The sequence below is a fragment of the Pleurodeles waltl genome, chromosome 5 (genome assembly GCF_031143425.1).
Source record: "Pleurodeles waltl isolate 20211129_DDA chromosome 5, aPleWal1.hap1.20221129, whole genome shotgun sequence".
Classification (NCBI taxonomy): Eukaryota; Metazoa; Chordata; class Amphibia; order Caudata; family Salamandridae; genus Pleurodeles; species Pleurodeles waltl.
In genome coordinates, this window is record NC_090444.1 from 13,015,692 (window position 1) to 13,041,694 (window position 26,003).

The following is a 26,003-nucleotide window of genomic DNA, read 5'->3' on the forward strand; positions in this document are numbered from 1 at the left end:
TGATGTGTGGGGTGGTGTATGTGGTGATGAGTGTGGTGAGTGTAGTGGTGTGTGGTGTTTTGTGCGTGGATGTTGTGTGGGTGATGGTGTTGTGTGCCTCTGTGTGATGGGGTTGTCTATTCTGTGCTCTCTCTCTGTCCTTCGTTCGTGTTTTTTTGGTCGTAGGGTTTTGTGGGTGATGTGGGTGGGTGTTTTATATTGTATTGGGTGTGTAGGAGTGTTGTTTGTATGTGTATCAGGTGTGTGTATTTGGAATTGTCCAATGTGGCGGTGTTTTGTAAATGTGTGTGTATTTTGAGCGCGGCGGTGTGTACCGCCAATGGAATACCGCGGTTGAAAGACCGCTGCGTGGATTCGTGGGTCGTAATAGCATGGGCGTGTTTCTGTTGGCGTGGAGGTGGAGGATTTGTTTCCGACAGTTTATCACTGACCTTTGGTGTGGCGGTCTTGTGTGGGTGTCTGAATTTCGGCAGATTCCAAGATGTGTGTCATAATAGCTGTGGCGGAATACCGCCGCCGCGGCGTTGTATTGGCGGTCTTCTGCACGGCGGTAACCGCCTTTTACCGCCAATGTTGTAATGACCCCCATAGTAATGTGTTTTTCAAATGTCCTGACAGTGAAATATTGCTAAATTCGTTTTTCACTGTTGCAAGGCCTGTCCCTCTCATAGGTTAACATGGGGGCTACCTTTAAATCTGATTAAAGTGTAGATTCCCTTTGGGAGCGGATGGACATGTGGAGTTTGGAGTCTCTGAGCTCACAATTTAAAAATACATCTTTTAGTAAAGTTGATTTTAAGATTGTGTGTTTGAAAATGCCACTTTTAGAAAGTGAGCATTTTCTTGCTTATACCATTTCAGTGACTCTGCCTGTTTGTGGATTCCCTGTCTGGGTCAGTTTGACAGTTGGGCTGGTTACACCTCACACTAGACAGTGACACAAAGGGAGCTGGGGTGTAGTCTGCAATTCCTGATGAGCCATCTGTGCTAGGAGGGAGGGGAGCAGTGGTCACTTACACATGAAAGGGCTGTGTCTGTCCTCACACAATGCAGTCTCCGACCCCCCTGGTGAGTGTCTGGGGCGTGGCCTGGGCAAGGCAGGATTTCACACTCACAAGAGACTTTACTTTGAACTAGGCCTACTTCAAAGGAGAAATTGGGTATAAGAAGGGCACCCAAAAACCACAGACTTTAGATCACGTCTGGGCATCAAGAGGAACCTCTGCCTGGAGAAGAGCTGAAGAGCTGAGGAGAAGTGCTGCCCTGCCTGTAACTGTGCTTTGTGGAGCTATCCTACAGTTGCTGCTTCTGCCAGAGCAAGAGGGCAAAGAATGGACTTTGTGTGCCTTCCATCTTGTGAAGAAATCTCCAAGGGCTTGATTTAGAGCTTGCCTCCTGTTGTTTGAAGTCCCAGGGACAGCAAAGACTTCTCTCTGCCAGCACCTCGAGTCTCTGGAGAGACTCCTGCTCTGACAAGTGGTGCCCTATCCAGTCCCTGGGCCCTTGAAAGTAAAGCTGGTGGAAATCCAAGGAAATCGACTTCGGACGACTTCGGACCGCCGCCGCTGCTGAATCTGGTGACGCCGCCTGCAACTGACTCCGTGATCTTCGCTGGAACGCGACGACCTTCGCAGTCCTGACGCCGCAGCAGCCCCGCTGAAGTCTGCGACTCCGTGGAAGTTGCTGCATTACGTCATGACCGACGCAGCTCGAAGTGCACAAATTCAATGTTTCGCACAGACGTCGCGATCCCCGACTTCGCGCATCGACTTGTTTTCACTCTTCACCAAAAGTACTGTACTTGAGGGTCTACGCAATTCCACATACGGCGCCGCTGGTGTCGGCTTGTTGGGAATGACTCCAACACGACGCAGTGTTAACACCACATTGAAGCATTTTGTGTTTCTAAGCTCTATTTTTTAGTTTAATCTTTAAAAATTCATAACTTGACTTGTGTATGTCAGATTTTTGTCATTTTGGTCTTGTATTGTTTAGATAAATATTTCCTATTTTTCTAAACTGGTGTTGTGTCATTTTGTAGTATTTTCATTAAGTTACTGTGTATGTTGGTACAAATACTTTACACCTAGCACTCTGAAGTTAAGCCTACTGCTCTGCCAAGCTACCAAGGGGGTAAGCAGGGGTTAGCTGAGGGTGATTCTCTTTTACCCTGACTAGAATGAGGGTCCTTGCTTGACCAGGGGATAACCTGACTGTCAACCAAAGGCCCCATTTCTAATAGTGCTTTCAGCATCAGGAGTTCCAACTACTCCCACAAAAGAGGAACTCAGATTTTGAATGATGCACTGTGGCCTAACATCTCATTGCACTGATACTGTTCTAGACAAAAAGGGTTCAACATTTGATGCAGAGGGTACGTGACCGCTGCACGTGGTTGACTGGTGGACTCCAGACAGGACTCTGTGGCAAGGTCCACCTTCTTCACTTTAGAGATGTTCCAAAACCTTGAAATCCCATAGCTGTGTTAAACTTGTGGTTAAAGTTTAGGAAAGTGTGAATATGGTGGTGCTGTATCTCAGAAGCTTGGCCCCCTGTTCACAGTAATACCAAAGGCATCATAGGTTGTTAGTTTGCACATCATTTCCCTTGCAAGGTTGACAAAGGTTCTATATGCATTTTTGCTGGTTTCCTTGTCCCTCTCAAGCACCATGCCAAAGGATACTGTAACTGTTTGCCTCGGCTGTTAGTTTGCACATCATTTCCCTTGCAAGGTTGACAAAGGTTCTATATGCATTTTTGCTGGATTCCTTGTCCCTCTCAAGCACCATTCCAAAGGATACTGTAACTGTTTGCCTCGGCTGTTGTTCTGTCTGGCTGAGATTCTGATTGGTTCCTGGTTCTAGGGCTTGGGGTGTGATTGGTAGTAGGGTTGAGATTCTGATTGGTTCCTGGTTCTAGGGCTGGGATTGTGATTGGTGGTAGGGCTGAGACTCTGATTGGTTCCTGGTTTTTAGGGTTGGGGTTGTGATTGGTTGTCAGGATTAGGGGTATGATTGGTGATTAGGGCTGGGTCTCTCATTGGTTGTTTGAATCAGGGTTACAAATCTGATTGGTTAGGACTAGGTTTCTATTGGCCAGTAGGGCTATTTAAGCCTAGGGCTCAGGGCGTCTCAGCCCGGGCGTCAAGGCTAAGGGCGGAGAGGACAAGGGCAGTTGCCTGTTTGGGACTGGTAGGGCCTAGGGCCAGAAATACTGCCCAATTTAGAATTTATCACAGAGAGGACTTTACATCCTACACATCCATCAACATGCAAACACATTATCTGCAAAGACTTCCAACTTGTGCATCACAAACTGACCGGAGACAGATTGCAATGTCCCATCATCCAACACGATACCCCTTATACAACACATATACACATATCCTCCCATCTACAGCAGTCAAACCCCTGCATTCTCACAGCAAACACTACTCTGTCCACTCCCACTAACACAACCTGCCATCACCCACACAACACAAAACCACACTATACATTACCTCCAGCCTTCCAGATACACACTCCCAGGTCATACAAACCAACAACACTATCCTCTGTTTGCTCCACACAGACCACCTTTCATCATAACAATTCCCAAACCCAGCCTTCCAACACACCATTTACAAACGCCCTTCCCCTCTCTTCACCAATTACACACAACCCTCACACTCCATTCCACCACACATATTACCTTTTCCACTCATCACAACTAACACAAACTCCACTGACACACATCCATCCCCTCTTACACACCTCATACATTCATCTAAAAAACACATCAACACCCCCTGTAAGACTCTAATTCCACTCACCAGCACTAAGCCACATACAAATCCCTCACCAAGAACAACTACATCAATACCCCCTCTCATTATTCTACAAAAACAATACAGACCACACACATCAGCACATCAAATCAACACAAACTTTCATTATACTTATCATCACACACACTCCCACCCTCATGACTACACAAAGAATACAAATCCCGTCCTATCTTTACCCCTACATCCTCACTCTTCACAAACATCTACCACAAGCACCCCAACCTAGCAACTTTCATTCACTCGCCTCTCCTCCATTGCACAATTTAGAGCCTCACATCATGATCCACATGCTCCCCCACCACCCCTAAACCATGCTCCATCCACACTAAACAGATGCAAACAAAATAAACAACATGCCACTCTTAACAACTTAGCATCCCCTTGTCTATTACATAATAAAGCTACCCTACAAAAAAAGTACACTCTTCATGTCTCTCTCAGCCACCAAGTCCACCACCCACACACACAGACCCAACAAAATGCCTCCTAAACCTGCTGGAAGAGGAACACTATATTGAAAAACAAGACTATTGTGACCCTCACACAGTTATCACAACTAACAACACACCTGCTTCAAGCTCAGATTATACTCCTTACCCTTCTCCTAAGCAAAACAACACCGCCACTAACACACTTTTTCTAAACTGCCAGCTCATAAATGCTCGGTCAATCTAAAAAAACAAGCACCACATCTACGACCTGCTCACAGACACGCAACCTGACTTACTATTCATAACACAATCATGGTTGGGAGAAGACATGGCCCCAGTGTTGCACAATGCCCTTCCTTCGCACAATCAAACCATCACACAAAACCATATAGGCAAGAGAGGAGGTGGACTAGCTATTATATTCAAACAGGCAATAAATCTCAGTAAAACAGACAACATTTCCATACAAGGTTGTGAAGCCCTCCTCACCAGATGCAACCCTACTCCAACTTCCTCCTGTAACTTTCTCCTCCTTTACAGACCTCCACCTAACAACTCAACATTCCCAGACGCTTTTCTAGATACAGTCTCAAACCTTATTACATTATACTCAAACCTATGCATTCTCGGGGACCTAAACATTTGGTTTGACAAACCCAATATGCCCCATCCAAACAATATCACCACTAGCCTAGTCGCATTGAACCTACATCAGATTGTACACAATCCCACACACATCGCTGGACGCATCCTAGATGTCATTTCTGCTAAGCCTGAACTAGTTACTGTTCATAGAATCACAACAATCACATGGTCAGACCACCATTTGATAACTTTCCGAAATAAAACTCCACAAATCAATACACCCAACAACTACTTACATACATGCACATATCAACCTTGGAGCAAACTCAATTTTGATGACTTAGAAACACAACTAACAGCCAGCACAGATCAAGATACAAATAATTCTGTTCCAAAACTTTATGAGTGGCTACAGGAAGCTTTTGATATCCTAATACCACTCAGAAAAACTAAACAGGACAAAAGAAAACCAACACCTTGGAGAAACACAGAACTTAAAAAGATAAAGCAACAAATCAGAAAGTTGCAGCGGACCTGGCTCAAAACAAACAACAGTCAAGACAAACTGCAGCTACACAAACTTAACAGAATATACAAATCATCAAAAAAGCTTAAAAAAAAAGGTACTACTCAGACAGAATTCAAAATGCTAAATCTGCAACCAAAGAATTTTATAAAATTCTCAATAAATTTTGAAAACCTACATGTATGGAAGGAAGTCATCCCACTACTCAAGATTTCACGAACACACTGGCAACTCATTACACAACCAAGGGAGACACATTGGACTCCTATTTAAAACAGAAGAAAACCATCAGCACCAACCCCTTTCCTAAAATACCCTCTAAGAATAAACCAACCCAGCCTCTACAGTCCTTCAAACAAATATCCCAAGGTGAATTTATAGATTTGGTCGAAGCAAGCAGACCTTCTGGTTGCCCTTCTGACCCTTGTCCACCACACATCTTCAAGAACATTTTTTTATCTACTTCTGCTGCCACACCTGTAAGAAGAATGTATCGCTACTATGTCATAGCAATAAACTACACACATACTCTTTAAACCTGTTTAACTAATGTATATTTACTCATGGTTTAAATAGGTATATGTATGTACTGTACATATATGTGTGTATTCATGTGTGTGTGTATGTGTGTGCATATATATATATATGTATATATATATATATAATATGTGTATGTTATTCTATGCTTAACATGTTCATAGGTCATTGCATAACTCATAGATAAGTTGTTAGATTATGAATCCCTGCTCTCACCTTATATCACACTTTGTCTACCCATCACCATGTCATGTCTCTATCAATCTATCATTCATTCCCACTCGGACTCATCGCAAATCCATTCTACTACTTTAATCTCCTAAATAACCCTGCCTAAGCTCTTCCCTCATCTTCCACATCTAACTCACCCAAACCTCACTTTACTACCATGATCTCCCAAACTACCCTACTAAATTCTCCCTCATTTATCTCACCCTGCCACTAAGATCACCCTAACCCTTTCCACAGACTCTTCCCTCCTCCATCCCCCCTTTACTCATCCCAAGCCTAAATCCTATTACCATAAACTCAGAATTAACACTTCTGGATTCTTCCCTCCTCCACCCCTCCATTACTCCAGTCAATCCAACTAACAAACTCTCATATCCTCCCCTCAAATCAACTCATAACAATACTAAAACTGTACGCATATTTCCCTATACCAATCCACCACTAATTCCTTTTGGGTTCCGGGGTAGCGTGCTACTTGCCGAAAAGTGCTTCAGCACCTCGTCAGGGGTAGTAAGCGCTATATAAATACTATTCTAATAAAATACAATTACAATATGAAAAGTACACACAGTCACTGCCATATGCAAAGAACACACATACACTGACATGAAAATAACACACATACACTGACATGAAAAGAACACACACACTTCCATATGAAAAGTACACACAGTCACTGCAAATGAAAAATACACACATACACTGACATATGAAAAGTACACACATACACTAACATATCAAAAGTGCACACATACACTGATATGAAAAATACACACATACACTGTCATATGAAAAATAGACACATACACTGACATGAAAAATAGACACATACACTGACATATGAAAAATACACACATACACTGACATATGAAAAGTGCACACATACAATGCCATATGAAAAGTGCATACATACACTGCCATATGAAAAGTGCACACATACACTGACATATGAAAAGTACACACAGTCACTGCCATATGTAAAGTACACAGATACACTGATATGAAAAGTGCACACATACACTGCCATATGAAAAGTGCATACATACACTGACATATGAAAACTGCATACATACACTGCCATATGAAAAGTGCACACATACACTGCCATATGAAAAGTACACACATACACTGCCATATGAAAAGTGAACACATACACTGCCATATGAAAAGTGCACACATACACTGCCATATGAAAAGTGCACACACACACACTGACATATGAAAAGTACACACATACACTGACATATGAAAAGTGCACACATACACTGCCATATGAAAAGTGCACACATACACTGCCATATGAAAAGTGCACACATACACTGACATATGAAAAGTGCACACACACACTGACATATGAAAAGTACACACATACACTGCCATATGAAAAGTACACACAGCCGCTGACATATGAAAAGTGCACACACACACTGACATATGAAAAGTACACACATACACTGACATAGGAAAAGTGCACACATACACTGCCATATGAAAAGTGCACACACACACTGACATATGAAAAGTACACACATACACTGACATAGGAAAAGTGCACACAGTCACTGCCATATGAAAAGTACACACACACACTGACATATGAAAAGTGCACACATACACTGACATATGAAAAGTGCACACATACACTGACATATGAAAAGTACATACATACCCTGACATATGAAAAGTGCACACATACACTGCCATATGAAAAGTGCACACATACACTGCCATATGAAAAGTACACACAGTCACTGCCATATGAAAAGTGCACACAGTCACTGACATATGAAAAGTACACACGTACACATACACTGCTATACAAGAAGTACACACACAGTGGGATACGAAACGTACACTGGAGTATTCCTCATGACTGTGTAAATAAGCGCCGTGTATGCCAGAGAGCTGTAGCTTAACTTAAAAAATCTTTCACTGTAAGACTTTCTTTGCGTTTTTTGAGCAGTTATTCCAGATTCACTCATGTTTGTGTCTCTTGTCATGAAGCCAATAAGAAACTGCCCATCACATGAACACTCACAGGACACGTGATTACAAACCCAGTGCAGGGCAAGCCAGGAGTTTTGTCTCCACTGGTTTTATCTGCGGCTGAGTTAGTTTGCTCCCAATATTCACATAGATCTGGTATTAAATAAATGCAGTGCATTGTGCAGTGTGCTCTGGGGTTGGAGGCCACATACTCCCCTCTGCCCCCCCTGTCCAAGGGAGCCCCCACCCACCACTCATCACCCCCATCTTCAGTCAGCCTTCGCTGTCCGTAGGTCTTCAAAAATACACACACAACACTGTATGATTTGTACTGCACCCTTCACATTTAAAGTTGCATTCTGGGACTTGTAGTTTCATCTACCATTCGTCTATGTGCTTACAAATAGCAGAAACGGAGCCGGGGGTGGTTCCAAGAGACCCCCATGCAGACACGGGTAGCCAGGCCTCAGTGGGGGCTCCTGCCCCTCCCAGGCCCTCTAGATGGCCCCTCCCACAGCAGAGCGCTGCGAAGCACTACATATGAAGAGAGGAGCCCCTGGGGAACGATAACTATAACAGCCCCCATCTGAAGCATTCGTGGAGGGGGCAGGAGGGTGAGTCCGCAGGGGGCACGAATGGGGGCGGTCGGGAAGAGTTACAGGGAGTTTTTTATTTATTCATTTATGCACAATCATATAGCGCTGACATTACCGAAACGAAGAGGAATATTTCATCAGAGGAGAAGGGTTTACATGGCCGTGGGGCGAGGCTGTGTCATATTTGCGGGTGACGAGGTCCAGATTCTGGACTGAGCTACGAGGGAGGGAGGGAGAGAGGGGGAGAAAAGAATAACAGCCCCTCCCGCAGGAATTTGTGGGAGAGGGAGGAGTCTGCAGGAGAAGGGAAGGGTCCAGGGCTGGTGGGAAGAGTTGTTTTGTAGTCTAAGGGGTGCAGCCAGGACAGGGGTGTAAGCACCAGCAGTGTGGGGGGTGCAAGCACCAGGTGTGAGGGGTTCATCCAGGGCAGGGGACCAAGCACCCGGAGTTTGGGCGTGCAGCCAGGACATGGGAGCAAGCACCAGGTGTGGGGGTGCAGCCAGGACAGGGGTGCAAGCTCCAACTGTGAGGGGGTGCATCCAAGACAGGGGTGCAAACACTAGGAGGGGGTGCAGCCAGAACAGGGGTGCAGGGACCAGCTGTGAGGGGGTGCAGCCAGGACACGGGGGCAAGTACCAGGTGTGAGGGTGCAGCCAGGACAGGGGTGCAAGGACCAGGTGTGGGGGTGCAGCCAGGACCGGGGTGCAAGGACCAGGTGTGGGGGTGCAGCCAGGACAGCGGTGCAAGCACCAGGTGTGGGGGTGCAGCCAGGACAGCGGTGCAAGCACCAGGTGTGGGAGGTACTTCACTCATCTCTACGGGAGGCTGAACCACAGATCTCGGGGGGAGGTCACATTTATTGTGTGAGGAGAGAGAGAGCATCGCGCCCCCTATCCCTCCCTGCTGCATCCCTTCACCATCCCTCGGGTGGGGGTGATTGCGGGTGCAGACCACCCCCACTAGATGAAGCACTTCCGCAGTCCCTCCTAATGGCAGAGGTGGGGGCGACCACACAAGCCCTGGATGGACACAGACAGTGAATTATTATCACCCAGAAGTTCCGTGAGAAGGGAGCGCGCCGTGTGATCTGCTGTAGGTGAGTGAGTTGTCGCCGTGTGATTCGCTGCAGGTGAGTAGTCGCCGTGTGATCTGCTGCGGGTGAGTGAGTTGTGGTCGTGTGATCCGCTGCAGGTGAGTGAGTGAGTTGTGGCCGTGTGATCTGCTGCAGGTGAATGAGTTGTGGCCGTGTGATCTGCTGCAGGTGAGTGAGTTGTGGCCGTGTGATCTGCTGCAGGTGAGTGAGTTGTGGCCGTGTGATCTGCTGCGGGTGAGTGAGTTGTGGCCGTGTGATCTGCTGCAGGTGAGTTGTCGCCGTGTGATCTGCTGCAGGTGAGTGAGTTGTCGCCGTGTGATCTGGTGCAGGTGAGTTGTCGCCGTGTGATCTGCTGCAGGTGAGTTAGTTGTCGCCGTGTGATCTGCTGCAGGTGAGTGAGTTGTGGCCGTGTGATCTGCTGCGGGTGAGTGACTTGTCGCCGTGTGATCTGCTGCGGGTGAGTTATCGGGGTGGGAGGGTCGGAGCCGGGAAGTCACTGAGTGAGGGGGTTTGCTCCCTCCTCCTGTTTACAGTGTAATTAGTGGAATAAAAACGGTGAATGGTTTCCTTCTCCCCGACCCCTCCCGCTCCCGGGGGTCTCAGGCCGGTGACCCCTGACACTGGTCTATGTTGGTATAAAAGTGACCTCTGTCCTGGGAAGGGGCAGGTTGGTCCACATCACGCACAGTGGGGCCACATTTTTCCCGGTGTTGTGGATTGGTAAATATTGGTCTGTTTTATAAATGACTTTCTGCTATTTTTAGCATATTGGGCTGGAATTTAGAAATGTGTGTGGGTTACAGGATCAGTCTTTTGTGGGTTGTATCCCTGAGCTCGGAGCCCCTGCAAGGTGAGAAGTGAAGAAACGTTAGAAGTGCAGCCGAGTCACCTGCATTTCAGCAGCCCCCCCCCCCGAACCCCCCCCCCCCCCCCCCCCACACACACATCTGCACTTCCAGAAGCTTCCCTGAACAATGGGAGTTTAACAACATAAACCTTTATTGTACAGAGCGGCAGATAGCGCCTCGACGCCATTTACATTCCCTTTGTGGGCGCAGGACCCTGTGATTTGCCAGCATGAAAGCCCTGCTTGTTTAATCCACAGTTTGTTGGACAGTTTCCAGGGGGGTGGAAGGTAACCGAGTCCATGGAAAGAAATCTCAGCTCCTCACATTAACAATCTCCTTTGACAACTTTGCTTAAAATTCGCCAGAGCTGGTGACTTAGAACTGGGGAGTCAGGATCCAGTCTCGGCGCTGGCTCAACATCCTGTGATCCTGGGCAGATCACTTAATTGCCCTGTGCATAAAATAAATGAATAATGTGTCCTTGTGTAATGTAACTAGTGTCAAGTAAAGCCCCCCAGTACCCCCAGGTCGAGCTTCAGCTCCCTGAAAATGCCCCCCATGAGGACTCAGAGAGAAAGTAAGCAGTTAGCAGGAGCAGACATTCTGCGCCCACCCCCTCTGCGGAAGGGTCCGGGCACAAATCTCCATTTACTGCCTGCTTGACTCTGCCCATGCCCCTCCTTCCTAGGAGTAGCAGCATTGGGCTACAGAAGAGCTACTGTGTGGTTGGCTTTGGGCTGGAGAGTGCTTTAAAAATCTGCCCCCACCCCGTTCCCTATGCCCCCTCTCTCCTCTCTGCCCTTCTCTCTCTCCGCCCTTCTCTCTCTCCTCTCTGCCCTTCTCTCTCTCCTCTGCCCTTCTCTCTCTCCTCTGCCTCCCTCTCTCTCCCCTCTGCCTCCTTCTCTCCCCTCTCGCGTCTGTCCCCCTCGCCACTCTGCCCCCCTTTCTCCCACACACTTCCCTTTTCTCTCCAAGACGCACAACACTGTATTTCAGTGTTTACTTTGCATGTTTTTATTGTATGTGCAGCACTAAACACACAAGAATGGGAGAAACAAAAGGAGGTGGAGCTGAGGGTGAGTTGTGGGGGATCAGACAAGTGTCAGGGTGGACTGTAGTGGAAAAGGTAGAATCATTCTTCAAACCTCTCCCAGTACTGAGGTCTGTGAGTTGTACACAAAGAGGCTGAGAAGCTGTCAATGAACAGGTGAGTGGAGCCCTTGCCATGAACTGTCACCTGCAGGTTCCACAGTCCAGTGCCCCTGAGAGGTCAGGAAGTCCAGTGCCTGCTGGGGTGGTCTGTAGATAACATGCAGGTCACTTGTGCTAAAGCCAGTAGGATAGCCTGGTTGGTTTATGCACCCGCTGAGCATGTGTATGAGGGAGACTGGTTGAAATCACATTATGAAAATTACTTTACGTTACAAAAATGTACACTTTTGCGTACCTATAAATGCGTCATCTCGCCCACAATCACATGATGAAATGAGGCCAGCTCCACTATTTTCAGCACAGGGAGTGCCAGAAACAAACCTTTAAAATGTGAAAGGTTCTGGGCATCAGTGGGTTACAGACCCAACAGGTCTCAGTCACTGCTGGGGCATCACTTTTTGCAGTGGGGGTGGTGCCTGATGGTGCCTACTGTAGGAAAGTACCATCTTGCCTGGCATGTTACCCCAATTTTCACTGTATGTATGTTTGTTTTTGCCCATGTGTCACTGGGATCCTGCCAGGTAGGACCCCGTTCTCATAATGTATGCCCTGTATGTGTTACCTGTGTGGTGCCTAACTGTATCACTGAGGCTCTGCTAACCACAACCTCAGTGTTTATGCTCTCTGCTTTCTAAAATTGTCACTGCAGGCTAGTGGCCAATATTACCAATTCTAATTGGCACACTGGAACACCCTTATAATTCCCTAGTATATGGTACCTAGGTACCCATGGTATTGGGGTACCAGGAGACCCCTATGGGCTGCAGCATTTCTTTTGCCACCCATAGGGAGCTCAGACAATTCTTACACAGGACTGCCACTGCAGCCTGAGTGAAATAATGTCCACATTATTTCACAGCCATTTTACACTGTACTTAAGTAACTTATAAGTCACCTATATGTCTAACCCTCACTTAGTGAAGGTTAGATGCAAAGTTACTAAGTGTGAGGGCACCCTGGCACTAGCCAAGGTGCCCCCACATTGTTCAGGGCAATTTCCCCGGACTTTGTGAGTGCGAGGACACCATTACACCCGTGCACTACATATAGGTCAATACCTATATGTAGCTTCACAATGGTAACTCCAAATATAGCCACGTAACATGTCTAAGATCATGGAATTGTCCCCCCATGCCAAATCTGGCATTGGGGTGCCAATCCGATATATCCTCGGGGCTCCAGCATGGACCCCGGGTACTGCCAAACTAGCTCTGGGGTTTTCACTGCAGCTACCGCTGCTGCCAACCCACAGACAGGCTTCTGCCCTCCTGGGGTCTGGGCAGCTCAGTCCCAGGAAGGCAGAACAAAGGATTTCCTCTGAGAGAGGGTGTTACACCCTCTCCCTTTGGAAATAGGTGTTAAGGGCTGGGGAGGAGTAGCCTCCCCCAGCCTCTGGAAATGCTTTGAAGGGCACTGATGGTGCCCTCCTTGCATAAGCCAGTCTACACCGGTTCAGGGATCCCCCAGCCTCTGATCTGGCGTGAAACTGGACAAAGGAAAGGGGAGTGACCACTCCCCTGTCCATCACCACCCCAGGGGTGGTGCCCAGAGCTCCTCCAGTGTGTCCCAGACGTCTGCCATCTTGAATGCAGAGGTGTGAGGGCACAATGGAGACCTCTGAGTGGCCAGTGCCAGCAGGTGACGTCTGAGACCCCTCCTGATAGATGCTTACCTGGTTAGGTGGCCAATCCTCCTCTGAGGGCTATTTAGGGTCTCTCCTGTGGGTTTCACTTCAGATAACAAATGCAAGAGCTCACAAGAGTTCCTCTGCATCTCTCTCTTCAACTTCTGCCATGGATCGACCGCTGACTGCTCCAGGACGCCTGCAAAACCGCAACAAAGTAGCAAGACGACTACCAGCAACATTGTAGCGCCTAATCCTGCCGGTTTTCTCGACTGTTTCCTGGGGGTGCATGCTCTGAGTGCTGTCTGCCTTCTCCCTGTACTAGAACCCAAGAAGAAATCTCCTGTGGGTCGACGGAATCTTCCCCCTGTTAACGCTGGCGCCAAACTTCTGCATCACCGGTCCTCTGTGTCCCCTCTCATCTTGACGAGTGTGGTCCCTGGAACACAGGAGCTGGATCCAAGTGACCCCGACAGTCCAGTGGTCCTTCTGTCCAAATTTGGTGGAGGTAAGTCCTTGCCTCCCCACGCCAGCCAGTAATCCTGTGTACTGCGTGATCTGCAGCTGCTAGGGCTTCTGTGCACTTTTGCAAGGAATCCTTTGTGCACAGCACAGCCCAGGTCCCCAGGACTCTGTCCTGCATTGCTCAACTCGCTGAGTTGACCACCGACTTCGTGGCACCCTCTTTTGTTGTGTTGAGACGACCACCGTGCTCATATTTCTTGAATGCCTGTTCAAGTGCTTCTGTGGGTGCTGCCTGGTTCTGCGTGGGCTCTCTCTGTTGCTGAGCGCCCCCTCTGTCTCCTCGAAGGGGCGACCTCCTGGTCCTTCCTGGGCCTGGCCAGCACCCATTATCTTCAGCCGCGACTCTTGCAGCTAGCAAGGCTTGTTTGTGGTCTTTCTGCTTGGAAACAACTCTGCATCCTCCAGCACGCCGTGGGGCATCTTCTGACCAAAGGAGAAGTTCCTGGCACCTTCCATTGTTGCAGAATCTTTGGCTTATTCCACCCGGAGGCAGCCCTTTTGCACCTTCATCCGGGGTTTAGTGGGCTCCTGCCCCCCCCCGGACACTTGCGTGACTCTTGGACTTGGTCCCCTTCCTTTGCAGGTCCTCAGGTCCAGGAATCCGTCTTCAGTGCATTGCAGTCGGTTGTTGCCTTTGCAGAATCCCCTATCTCGACTTTACTGTCTTTCTGGGGTAGTAGGGTAACTTTACTCCTACTTTTCAGGGTCTTGGGGTGGGGTATCTTGGACACCCTTAGTGTTTTCTTACACTCCCAGCGACCCTCTACACACTAAACTAGCCCTGGGGTCCATTCGTGGTTCGCATTTCACTTTTGGAGTATACGGTTTGTGTTGCCCCTAGGCCTATTATCTCCTATTGCATCCTATTGTATTCTACAGTGTTTGCACTACTTTTCTAACTGTTTACTTACCTGGTTTTGGTTTGTGTGTATATTTTGTGTATTTTACTTACCTCTTAAGGGAGTATATCCTCTGAGATACTTTTGGCATATTGTCACTAAAATAAAGTCCCTTTATTTTTAGTAACTCTGAGTATTGTGTTTCTTATGATATAGTGCTATATGATATAAGTGGTATAGTAGGAGCTTTGCATGTCTCCTAGTTCAGCCTAAGATGCTCTGCTATAGTTACCTCTATCAGCCTAAGCTGCTAGAACATTACTAATCTACTAATAAGGGATAACTGGACCTGGCACAAGGTGTAAGTACCATCAGGTTCCCACTAGAAGACAGGTTGACCTCCTACATTGGTGGTGCAGCGGTGGATTAAGTACTTGTAACTGCTTTACCACTTTGTCATTGGTGCTTTTCATAAGAAAAACATATACCAAATACTTCAGAATATGCACAATTAACCTAAACAGTTTCACATTCCTTCTTTAAACTTTCTAAAAACTTTTAGAAGAGTTTTAAAACGTTTTTCTCTTTTCTCTAAAAGTTTCTAAACTTTTTTCTCTCTGTCTTAAACCCTTTCTAATAATCATGTCTGCAGTAGAACGTACTCCCACAGTTGTCCAGGCAACCTATGGTAGTTTAAACTTTAAAGGTTTGAGGGGTCTCTGCATTGAAAGGTTTAAATATTGGTAAGAATCCTACAAAAGATCTTCCCCTTAGCCTTCTCCTAGAAAGTGACCAGAGCCAGTCTGGCCCATCCCAGTATCAGGAGGAAGAGGAGGGGGTACCCAGCCAGACTCAGAGGAGTCCCATGAGGATGCTGGGGAGGGTTGTTCCAAGGACCTGTCAGCTAACAGGCCATCTAGTGACATTACTAGTGGGAGGGGGTCACACACTAGTAGGGCACCTTTCACTCCTAAAGGCCAGGTTACTAGGGTCCAGCCAGTTAGGGACAGGTCTAACTCTGCCAGTTCCCACAGTTCTTCTGTGTCTCACAATTCCCAAGCCTCCCACTCTGAGGGTAACCTGATGGAAAGGGAACTCAGAAAGCTGAGGTTGGAAGAGGCCAGGCTGAAGCTAAAACAGCAGCAGCTGGCCTTAGACAGGGAATCTCTGGATGTAGAGAGGGAAAGGCAGAGGTTGGGGTTAGTTCCCCATGGTGGCAGCAGCAGTGTTTTTGCTAGCAATCCTGTGAGAAAACCAGATTCCAGAAACCTGCATAAGATAGTCCCCCCTTGCAAGGAGGGGGATGACATTAACAAGTGGTTTGCTGCACTTGATAGGGCCTGTATGGTACAGTTGGTCCCTCAAAGGCAGTGGGCTGCTATCTTGTGGCTATCTTTCACTGGTAAGGGTAGGGATAGACTCCTTACTGTCAGGGAAAGTGATGCTAATTACTACAAAGTTTTGGAAGATGCCCTCTTGGATGGATTTGGCTTAACCACTGAACAATACAGGATTACGTTCAGAAACACCAGAAAAGAGTCCTCTCAAGACTGGGCAGACTTTGTAGACTTCCAAAAAGAAAAAGGGAGCACACTGCCTTGCATTCAAGCGGAAAATAGCCCCAAGGCATCCTGATAAATGCAGTCATTTAAATATAAGTAGCGAGAAATTTTCAAAAAATTATTCACCCTAAGTAGGTGCAACAAGTGTCGTATCGCTGTAGAAAGTCTTTCACCTAAGGTAGGTGCAGCGAGTGCCGTATCTCCGGACACGTGTTTCTGGCTTTCGGCCGTCATCAGCAGAGAGCGTATGTAACTGAAGGGGTCGCTTGAAATGCCGCCAGCTGGCATTTCTTGGGCATCTGCCCAATCTCAACTTTGTCGCGACTCTTGGACTTGGTCCCCTTGTTCCACAGGTACTCCTGTCCGGAAATCCACTTTGGTTGCATTGCTGGTGTTGGTCTTCCTTGCAGAATTCCCCTATCACAACTTCTGTGCTCTCTGGGGAACATAGGTGCACTTTACACCTACTTTTCAGGGTCTTGGGGTGGGCTATTTTTCTAACCCTCACTGTTTTCTTACAGTCCCTGCGACCCTCTACAAGCTCACATAGGTTTGGGGTCCATTCGTGGTTCGCATTCCACTTTTGGAGTATATGTTTTGTGTTGCCCCTATACCTATGTGCTCCTATTGCAATCTACTGTAACTTTACATTGCTTGCATTACTTCCTTTTGCTATTACTGCATATTTTTGGTATTGTGTACATATATCTTGTGTATATTTGGCATCCTCATACTGAGGGTACTCACTGAGATACCTTTGGCATATTGTCATAAAATTAAAGTACCTTTATTTTTAGTATATCTGTGTATTGTGTTTTCTTATGATATTGTGCATATGACACCAGTGGTATAGTAGGAGCTTCGCATGTCTCCTAGTTCAGCCTAAGCTGCTCTGCTATAGCTACCTTCTATCAGCCTAAGCTGCTAGAAACACCTCTTCTACACTAATAAGGGATAACTGGACCTGGTACAGAGTGTAAGTACCCCTTGGTACCCACTACAAGCAGGCCAGCCTCCTACAAGAGGTGTGGGTGTAAGAGATGGGGTCATGAAAGAAGTGTGAGTGCAAGAGATGGGGACACCAGGGAGATGTAGTTGTAGAGATGGGGATACGAGAGAGGGGTGGGTGCGAGAGATGGGGATACGAGAGATGGGGACACAAGAGAGGTGTGGGTGCAAGAGATGAGGACACGAGGTGTGGGTGTAAGAGATGGGGTCAGGAAAGAGGTGTGAGTGCAAGAGATGGGGACACCAGGGAGATGTGGGTGTAGAGATGGGGATACGAGAGGTTGGGTGCGAGAGATGGGGACACGAGAGAGGTGTGGGTGCAAGATATGGGGTCATGAAAGAGGTGTGGGTCCGAGAGATGGGGCACAAGAGAAGTGTGCGTAAAAGAGATGGGGACACTAGAGAGGTTGGGGGGTGAGAGATGAGGGCACGAGAGAGGCGCTAGACAGAAGCCATGTGCACCACTGAGGGTCCCTTGTACTCTATGACTATCTCTAACAGACCTGTGGTCACTCCACCTTCAGAAGCATTTGTGAGACACCTATTATACACTGCATTTAAGAAGTAGCTGCTGTGAATCCACGGCTATAAAGACTCCAGTTTTCACACTTAATTTTGTCAAATTCTCAGTAGAAAAATACCACAATTGGTGGCAACATAGCAAATTATATTACATGGCACCTCACCCCTAGTGTCATTAAATAAAAGCACAGTTCAGCCGCTGAGCCTGTCACTATCCTTGAAATGACAAAATAAGGTCTGTAATTTGCAGTTAGAGTTGTTAATTTTAGTTTTTGACTCAGAATTTTGGATAAAGCGACAGTCAGCTTAACGCCAATCAATTTATTTTTCAAGGCCACTTTACTCATCCATTACTAATAATGCTGAGATGACTGCATTCTTGTAAATCAATGTCTTGATTAATCTAATTCCTGATGACATTTAAAGTGGTGGGAACACCCAGTCCGTATAGTGTTGATAGCACCTAGACACTGCCATAGATCTTCTAATTAAAGCCACCCTAATATCATTACACTCTCTCTGTTCTGAATTCTTCCCAGACTCAATCTGCTGGAGGTAGCGCCTAGACACACTGTGTTCTTCGTAGCTCCTGCACTTGCTCTGCTATAGGTAGCGCCTAGACCCACTGTGTTCCTCATAGCTCCTGCACTTGCTCCGCTATAAATAGCGCCTAGACTCGCTGCTCGGTATAGCATTTACATCTGTTCTGTTCAGGGTCATACCTTATTGTGCCTTCAATATTCCTATATCCTCTCTGCTATTAATAGTGCCTAGACTCACTGTGTTGTGCATAACACCTACACTGGCTGTGCTGTGAATTAGCATCTCGATCTGCTGCTCTAGATAGCACCTACACCTGCTCTGGGTCCTACCTTATTGTTCACTTAATATTCCTGTTGTCTCTCTGCTGTAGATAGCACCTAAATAGAAAGGATTATAGACGGACAAGTAGATAGATAAATATATCAACACACATAGGTAGATAGATAGGATTGCAAAGATGCATAGACCACACAGCGCAGATTCAATTAGTAATATAATATTTAAATATCTATATAAGCATGACAAGAACACTGAAAGCAAACTATAAAGACATACAAGCAGGATACACAAAGCCTCATATCTCTGGAGTTACAATTGTGGAAGATGCTCAGATTACCTGTCCGGGTCCTGTCCCAGGCTCTCTGCTAGTATAAAAGACTCTCTTGCAGCAATTGCTAATATTTCCCACCATTATGATGTTCTGTGTTGCAAGGTCTATTCACAGGAAAAGGCTTCATCTTGCATTATTTGTTAGACTGTGTGATAATAGAAAGCATTCCCTGGATAAAAAGGGAGGCGTCTTGTTGCTATGGATTTGACATTGTAGTGTGTCTTGTGAAGAGGCTCTCGCTCACTGAACAAGGAACCTTCTCTGGTGTCTTGGTTACTCCTTGAGGCGACACTCCTCGCTAGAAGGAGATCACGGAAGGATCGTATGCCCTTTCTCTGCCTATTGTATTTTTACATTGAAAGTGTAATCTAGAATTTCTCCAGCACACTTGTCTATATGGACAATTAAATGTCTCACTAAATGGCAACAGATTTTTGTGAGGGGCTCTGCATTTAAGCTTATTCTGTGTTTCTTTTTCTTAATCTAACAGGTGAAATAAATGAATTAATAAACGGAACAAGTTAAAGACATTAAGCTTCACTAGTGTAAGAAGTGATGTACAAACAGAATACCTCGATTTTCCCACGAAGGCTAAAGACTGACCAAAGTCGTCTTCTACAGCAGAAAACCCAAACTGTCCAATGAGGTCTGTACTTGGCTCTCAGGCATCAGATGATAGTCATTGAAGACATAGCACACTGACATACTGAAGCAAGGCCGATGAGGTGCTCTTCACGAAGGAAGAGCTAACCTGGTATCAGAAAGAACACACAGGAGAGAAACCGTATGAATATCTAGAATGTGGCAACACATTTATTAGAGAAAGAGCAAGTGCGACATCAGAAACTTCATACGGGAGAAAAATACATATCGATGGACTGAGTGTGGAAAGGTGTTCTTTGTAATGAACGACCTAATGCAGCATCAGAGTGTCCACGTAGAGGAGAAACCACATCAATGTACAGAATGTAATAAAGTGTTTGGATGGAAGAAAAATCTAATGCAGCATCAACGAATCCACACTGGTGAGAAACTGTATAAATGTACAGAATGTGACAAAGGATTTATAACAAATGCAGAGCTAAAACGACATCAGAAAATCCACACTGGAGAGAGACCCTATGAATGTACAGAATGTGACAAAGCATTTGTAACAAATGGAGCACTAAAGCAACATCAGAAAATCCACACTGGGGAGAAACCATATCAATGTACAGAATGTGATAAGGCATTTATTACCCATGGAGACCTAGTGAAACATCATATAGTCCACACCATGGAAAAACCATATGAGTGCACAGAATGTAATAAAGTGTTCGGATGGAAGAATAATCTAAAGAAGCATCAAAAGATCCACACTGGAGAGAAACCATATAAATGTACAGAATGTGACAAAGCATTTATAACAAATGCAAATCTAAAGCGACATCATTTAGTCCACACTGGGGAGAAACCATATGAATGTACAGAATGTGATAAGGCATTTATTAGCCATGAAAACCTATTGAAACATCATATAGTCCACACCATGGAAAAACCATATGAATGTACAGAATGTACCAAAGTGTTCGGATGGAGGAATATTCTAAAGGAGCATCAAAAAGTCCACACTGGTGAGAAACCATATAAGTGTACAGAGTGTGTTAAAGCATTTATAACAAATAAAGAGCTAAAACGACATCAGAAAATCCACACTGGGGAGAAAACCATATCAATGTGCTGAAAGTGACAAGGGATTTATAACAATTGCAAACCTAGTGTGACATCAAATAGTCCACACTGGGGAGAGACCATTCAACTGCACTGAATGTGAGAAGACATTTATTAGAAAGTCACATCTAATGTGACATCAGAAAGTACACACCGTGGAGAAACCCTATGAATGTACTCAATGTGACAAGGCATTCATTGTAAAGCACAGTTACATGCAACATTGGAGGGTTCACACAGGAGAGAAACCATATCAATGTACAGAGGGTAGTAAAGTGTTCTGGAGGAAGTCCAACCTAAAGCAGCAGCAACAAATCCACTGTGGGAGAAGCCAAATAAATGCACTGAATGGGGCAGTTCATTTATTGGCAGGGCACAGTCAGTAAATCAACACAGAGGAGAAAGTAATGATGATGGAGAAAGCATATCACTGCAGTCAATGTGGCAAGACATCCTTTACAAAGACAAAGCTAATGCAACATCAGAACGTCATTACTAGTGGGACACCTGTCCTCCACACGAGCGACACCACAGCAGGCCTCAAAATCTACTCGCTATGGCGACTCAGACTTTATCAGGTCTGGCTATTTTTAGGGCCTACTGGGGAGTTAACTTAAGCTGGAAAGGAACAAGTGTTCTGTTGAAGATGCCTCTAAATCTTGTTTCTATCTTGACACATCTGTTCATGGACAGAGGTCAAAAGTCAGGTTGTCTTTTTACTAATTGCTGCTTATCTTGGAAAAGGGTGTTTACTATTCTTTCTCTTACTACAGTTACAGTTTTTGTCAAGTGAGCTGTCAAGCAATCGTGAAACAAAAGGCTGTACAACATTTAAATAGCTTACAAATGAATAGTACAAATATTCAAAATGCCTGGAATTATGGAACCACTTTAAAAAAAAAAAAATCAGAACTGTGATGCAAAAAAAGCTATTTTAATAGGAGCAAAATTAATCAGAACACTTGGTGTTGTGCAAATGACAAATATTTGCAGAAACTCAATTTTCAAACATTATTTTTTGTACACTCTATAGTTCTATCAGTAAAACCGCATGTCAGTGAGAAATGCTGTGGCCGTTTCAATGGAAAATCTGCTGGTTGCAAATAACAGAATGATACCACTTCATACTTTAGTTATGTATTTATTAAAAGTGATAGTTTTTAATTATGATTTGAGAAACATTCCTGCCTTGCCCTTATGACAATGCTGTTAATGAGCAAAGAGGCAAGTCAGGGATCCGGCCTATCCTGTATGTGGTTAGGTTTGTATTTTATGTGTAGCAAAGGTTTAGTTTATTAAATCAAACAAAACAGTTTTTTATACAGCAAGCATGCTGAACTCACATAGTTGAAGCTGCTCTCATATATGACAATGAAGAAAACAGTGGCTCAGTGAATTAAAATACTTGCTACATAATTTGAAAGCAGTTTATGGGTCAAGAGCATTACAATTAGGTCGAGTAGATTATTTAGTCAACAGACCTGCAGGTCTAGGGACATTTTTATGATTTTTTGAGGCCTCCATAGAAATATACTGAATGTGACAAAGCCATCATTGCAAAGTGACTATTCATGCAACATCTGAAAATCCACGCTGTGACTCAATAGAAGCAATAAATATGACCAAGTGCTGATCAGGTAGTCCAAATTGGCAAAAACATATTTTTCTTGCAAAGTGTTTTTTCCCAGGAGGAACCTAATGAGTCAACAAGCATTCCAGGGGGAAACTGAACTAACTCTGAATTGAAATGATAAACTGGCGAGAAGCCATTTGAATCTTATAAACATGAAAGAGCATTTTCCACCTAACCCTGTCTGATGAGACATCAAAAAGGTCACCCAGGTTTAAAATGTACTGATTGTGAAGTCTTTCATTTAAAAGAGTCATCATTTTCTATGTCGAAAAACATTCACACCTACTCACAGAGATAGGGGGGCGAAATACCTGAAATAAATGTGGAACAAGGGAACAGAAATGGTGTCAGCCATTGTAGGTGCCAAAGGATTAGTCAAGAAAAGGTCTCAGGACACGTTATCCCTTTCCCACAGAGGTGACAATATGCAAACTCCAGAGAGCATCAAACTTTGACAGAATGCAAATGTTACGCAAAACAAAAAGCCAGATTTCTTTCCCTGTTCCCAGCTTACTGTGGTGTAAGGACTAGTTTGACCACGTTGTGACAGACAAACCTGCCTTTGCCTATTTACTCAGTTATGTGAGATTTGTTCTGCAAGGCCTTCTAGGGCTCATATCCAGAGTTTTGGGGACATTTGTGATAAAATTCTGAGTTTGATATCTAGGCTCTTATATTCATGCTGTTTATCATTGACATTTTGTTTCTTTCACTAACAATGCTGCCCGGGAGAGGACAAGGGGAGTTTTGGGGTTGGTTGGAAGTCAGATGCCACTGGCCTTAGAGGTTTGTAGCCCCCGAAGTTTGTGTGCATCAGGTTTATGGCTTCATATGGGACAGGAGCTTCCACCACTTGTACACACATTGCAGGAGAGTTTTCTGGACAACCTGTGAATAAGAGGCCTCTACTTCCAGTAGTGAGTACAATCTCCTATCTCACATTATTTCTACTTCTCTTCAGTGATTTGTTTTTAACATGCTGATGTGTAATAAAATAAACATCTGCTGAAAGTACTGTCTGAACTCCTAGATACAAACTTTCTTTTTTTAAAGAAATAATTATTATTGATGTTTTATTTCTCTAATGTGAAGATCCGGTTACAACAGGTCATACAATATGGAAACAGGAGACAATAGTCAGTCGTATCACAACAATGGAAGAGTAAATGGCAGGGATATGCATATACATGGTAAATGAATACTGTGTCTCACTAATATGGTCCTAAAAAGTGGGGAGCATCTGGAATCAAGCCCCCAATGGTGCACATCTTTATAGTGCTAAGTACTGTAAGAGCTAAACTGAAGCATCTTGAGCTCTCCATAGGGGCAGATGTACAAAATAGAGGTTTCTTTTCTCTCACCCTTTTATCTAAAACAGGAGTAAACAAAAAATGGAAAAGAACTGCGTAACATGAGAGGTAACTAGGGGAAGGGGGCACGAGTGGGAGAGGAAAGTAATCATCCAGGAGAAAGAAGGAGAGAACGGGCTGGGGATACAGGGAGTTTGGGGTGATTGCGTTGAGGCTTACAGGAGCTCTGAGGCCCACTGCTCTGAACAGCAGGAGGAGAGGGGGGAGAGAACGGTTCTGAGCTGGCACAGGGGCTTGTGAGCAGCGCAGTGGGATAGGAGGAAAGGGGGGGGGGTTGTCTACAGTCAGCACCTTAAACTGGGTTCGGATGGTGTCCCATGAACCTGCTATGTGGCATTGGTAGAGTCTCTGTGCGTCCTCCCAGTGTAGTGCAGTGCTTTCTGCTCACCCCCACTCTGTGGCATTGGGGAGGTGTTGGAGGCATGCCCGCCAGTGTATGGTGAGAAGTTACTTAGCTAGCAGGAGAGCAAGATTGGGGTAAACATGTCAGCACTTTCTGATTCTTCCTCCTAGGTAAGATACCTAAGGCTGTGGCCTCCAAGAATTCAGCGTTGTGAGTTCTGTAACGGTGTCCGGTGTGGTGTGTATTGCATGGCAGTAGTTGGCTATACCGGGGCAGGACCAGAGTATATGCTGGCGGTTAGCTGTGGAGCCTGGCACCTACGGCAGGTGAGACTGGGCCCAGGGAACATGCGGTTAAGTAGAGAGGGCGTGAGATATGCTCAGTGTAATACCATGTATTGAATATTTTTGAAGCATGCGTTTCGTGAAATTGCCTTGGGGGCACCAGTTCTTTAGCCCATTTTGGTTTTGTGTAAGGGTCACGCCAGATCGTCTTCCCAGACCTGACGAAGGTGTGTCAAGTGGGTCCCCTTGTGTTCCCGAAGTGCTTTTTAGAGCCATGTTACTAGATGACTCCCTCCTCTCGATAGTGTAATAGGTGTGTATGATGGTGTGAGTGGTGGGTTTTCGTCCACTGCACCCCACTGAGTTTATATCAGTGCGAGGAGCTGGCCATGTAATAGAAATTGGCCCAGGTGGTTGGCACAATCCATTCGTAGCTGACCAGACGTGAGGAGATGAGTATCTTGGAAGAGACCAACCACTATATTGAGAGAGCTATTGTGCCACCATCTCAGTTGGTCAGCAGTAAAGTGTCCCACGGGTCCTGGGAGATCCTGGAGGGTGATAGTGGAGGAGTAGAAGAGTAACCGTCTGGTGAGTTTGTTGACTGAGGCACCTCTGGGCCTCCCAAACATGAAGGGACCCAGAGCAGTGGTACTTAATGGTAGGGAACAGTAGATGGGAAAGAATTTGCAGGGGGAATTAGGTTTGTCTCCGGCACTGGTCTCGTAGAGAGAGAGAGACACACACACACACACACACACACACACACACACACACCCCCCCCGTGAGGGGGCACTGAGGTCCACCCTGTCTCACAGGAAGCTGTAGTTTATTAAGGGCCACTCTGTGTCATTTACTATCCCTCAGTAAATTCCCCCAACATCTGATCCAGGTCCTGGATGAATTGTCTTGGAGGAACACCAGTACTTTGGCAAATAATAGGGAAGGTGGGGGAGGACAATCATCCTAAAAAGTGTGATCTTACCCGTGAGGACTAGTGGCAATTGCTGCCAGAAGCATATTTGGGAGTTGAGGGCCGTAAACACCTCCGTAAGTTGCTCTCACATAGATCAATCAATCAGTCATGTGTAAAGCATGTTGCTGTCACCCCTGGGGATATCTGGGTGCTGGGATGCAAGGTTTCTGTTGAAGAGCCAGGACTTGAGTCTCTTCCTGAACTCTGCCAGCAAGAGGGCAGTTCGGAGCGGAAGAGGTAAGCTGTTCCAGGCCTTGGCGGCGATGTAGCAAAAAGACTGACTGCCACTATGGCTGTGCTAGATTCTTGGTGTGTGCGCGAGGGCCAGAGAGGAAGAGCTAAAATGGCTACACAACACCCTCCCCTTGTCAGTTGAAGGTGGTTCAAAGCCTAATGACATTTAAAATGGCTACTAAAAGCTCAACCTAAGATATACATGTAAAAATTTACGTCAATTATGACAAGTCGAAGGGACACATCGGCACATAAAAGGACAATTTAAAACGTAAACATGTGGCATAAAAGACCGAATTTTCAATAGTCAAAGTTATTTTTGAAGAGTTCCAATCTATTCTGTGACTAT

The 26,003-nt window shown here is 45.6% G+C and overlaps 1 protein-coding gene across 2 annotated transcripts; it reads left to right on the plus strand.

The window, feature by feature from the left end:
- The first annotated feature begins 8,574 nt into the window (after nt 1–8,574).
- LOC138295269 (zinc finger protein 23-like) lies at nt 8,575–22,145 on the plus strand. Of its 2 annotated transcripts, none has more exons than XM_069233459.1 (2): nt 8,575–8,736; nt 19,595–22,145. In XM_069233459.1, the coding sequence occupies exon 2, from the start codon at nt 20,009–20,011 to the stop codon at nt 20,825–20,827; it is 819 nt and encodes a 272-aa protein (XP_069089560.1). In that variant the 5' UTR covers nt 8,575–8,736; nt 19,595–20,008; the 3' UTR covers nt 20,828–22,145. The 2 variants fall into 2 exon arrangements, with proteins under 2 accessions (XP_069089560.1, XP_069089559.1); XM_069233458.1 differs by lacking the exon at nt 8,575–8,736 and adding an exon at nt 9,010–9,814.
- The last annotated feature ends 3,858 nt before the right edge of the window (nt 22,146–26,003 follow it).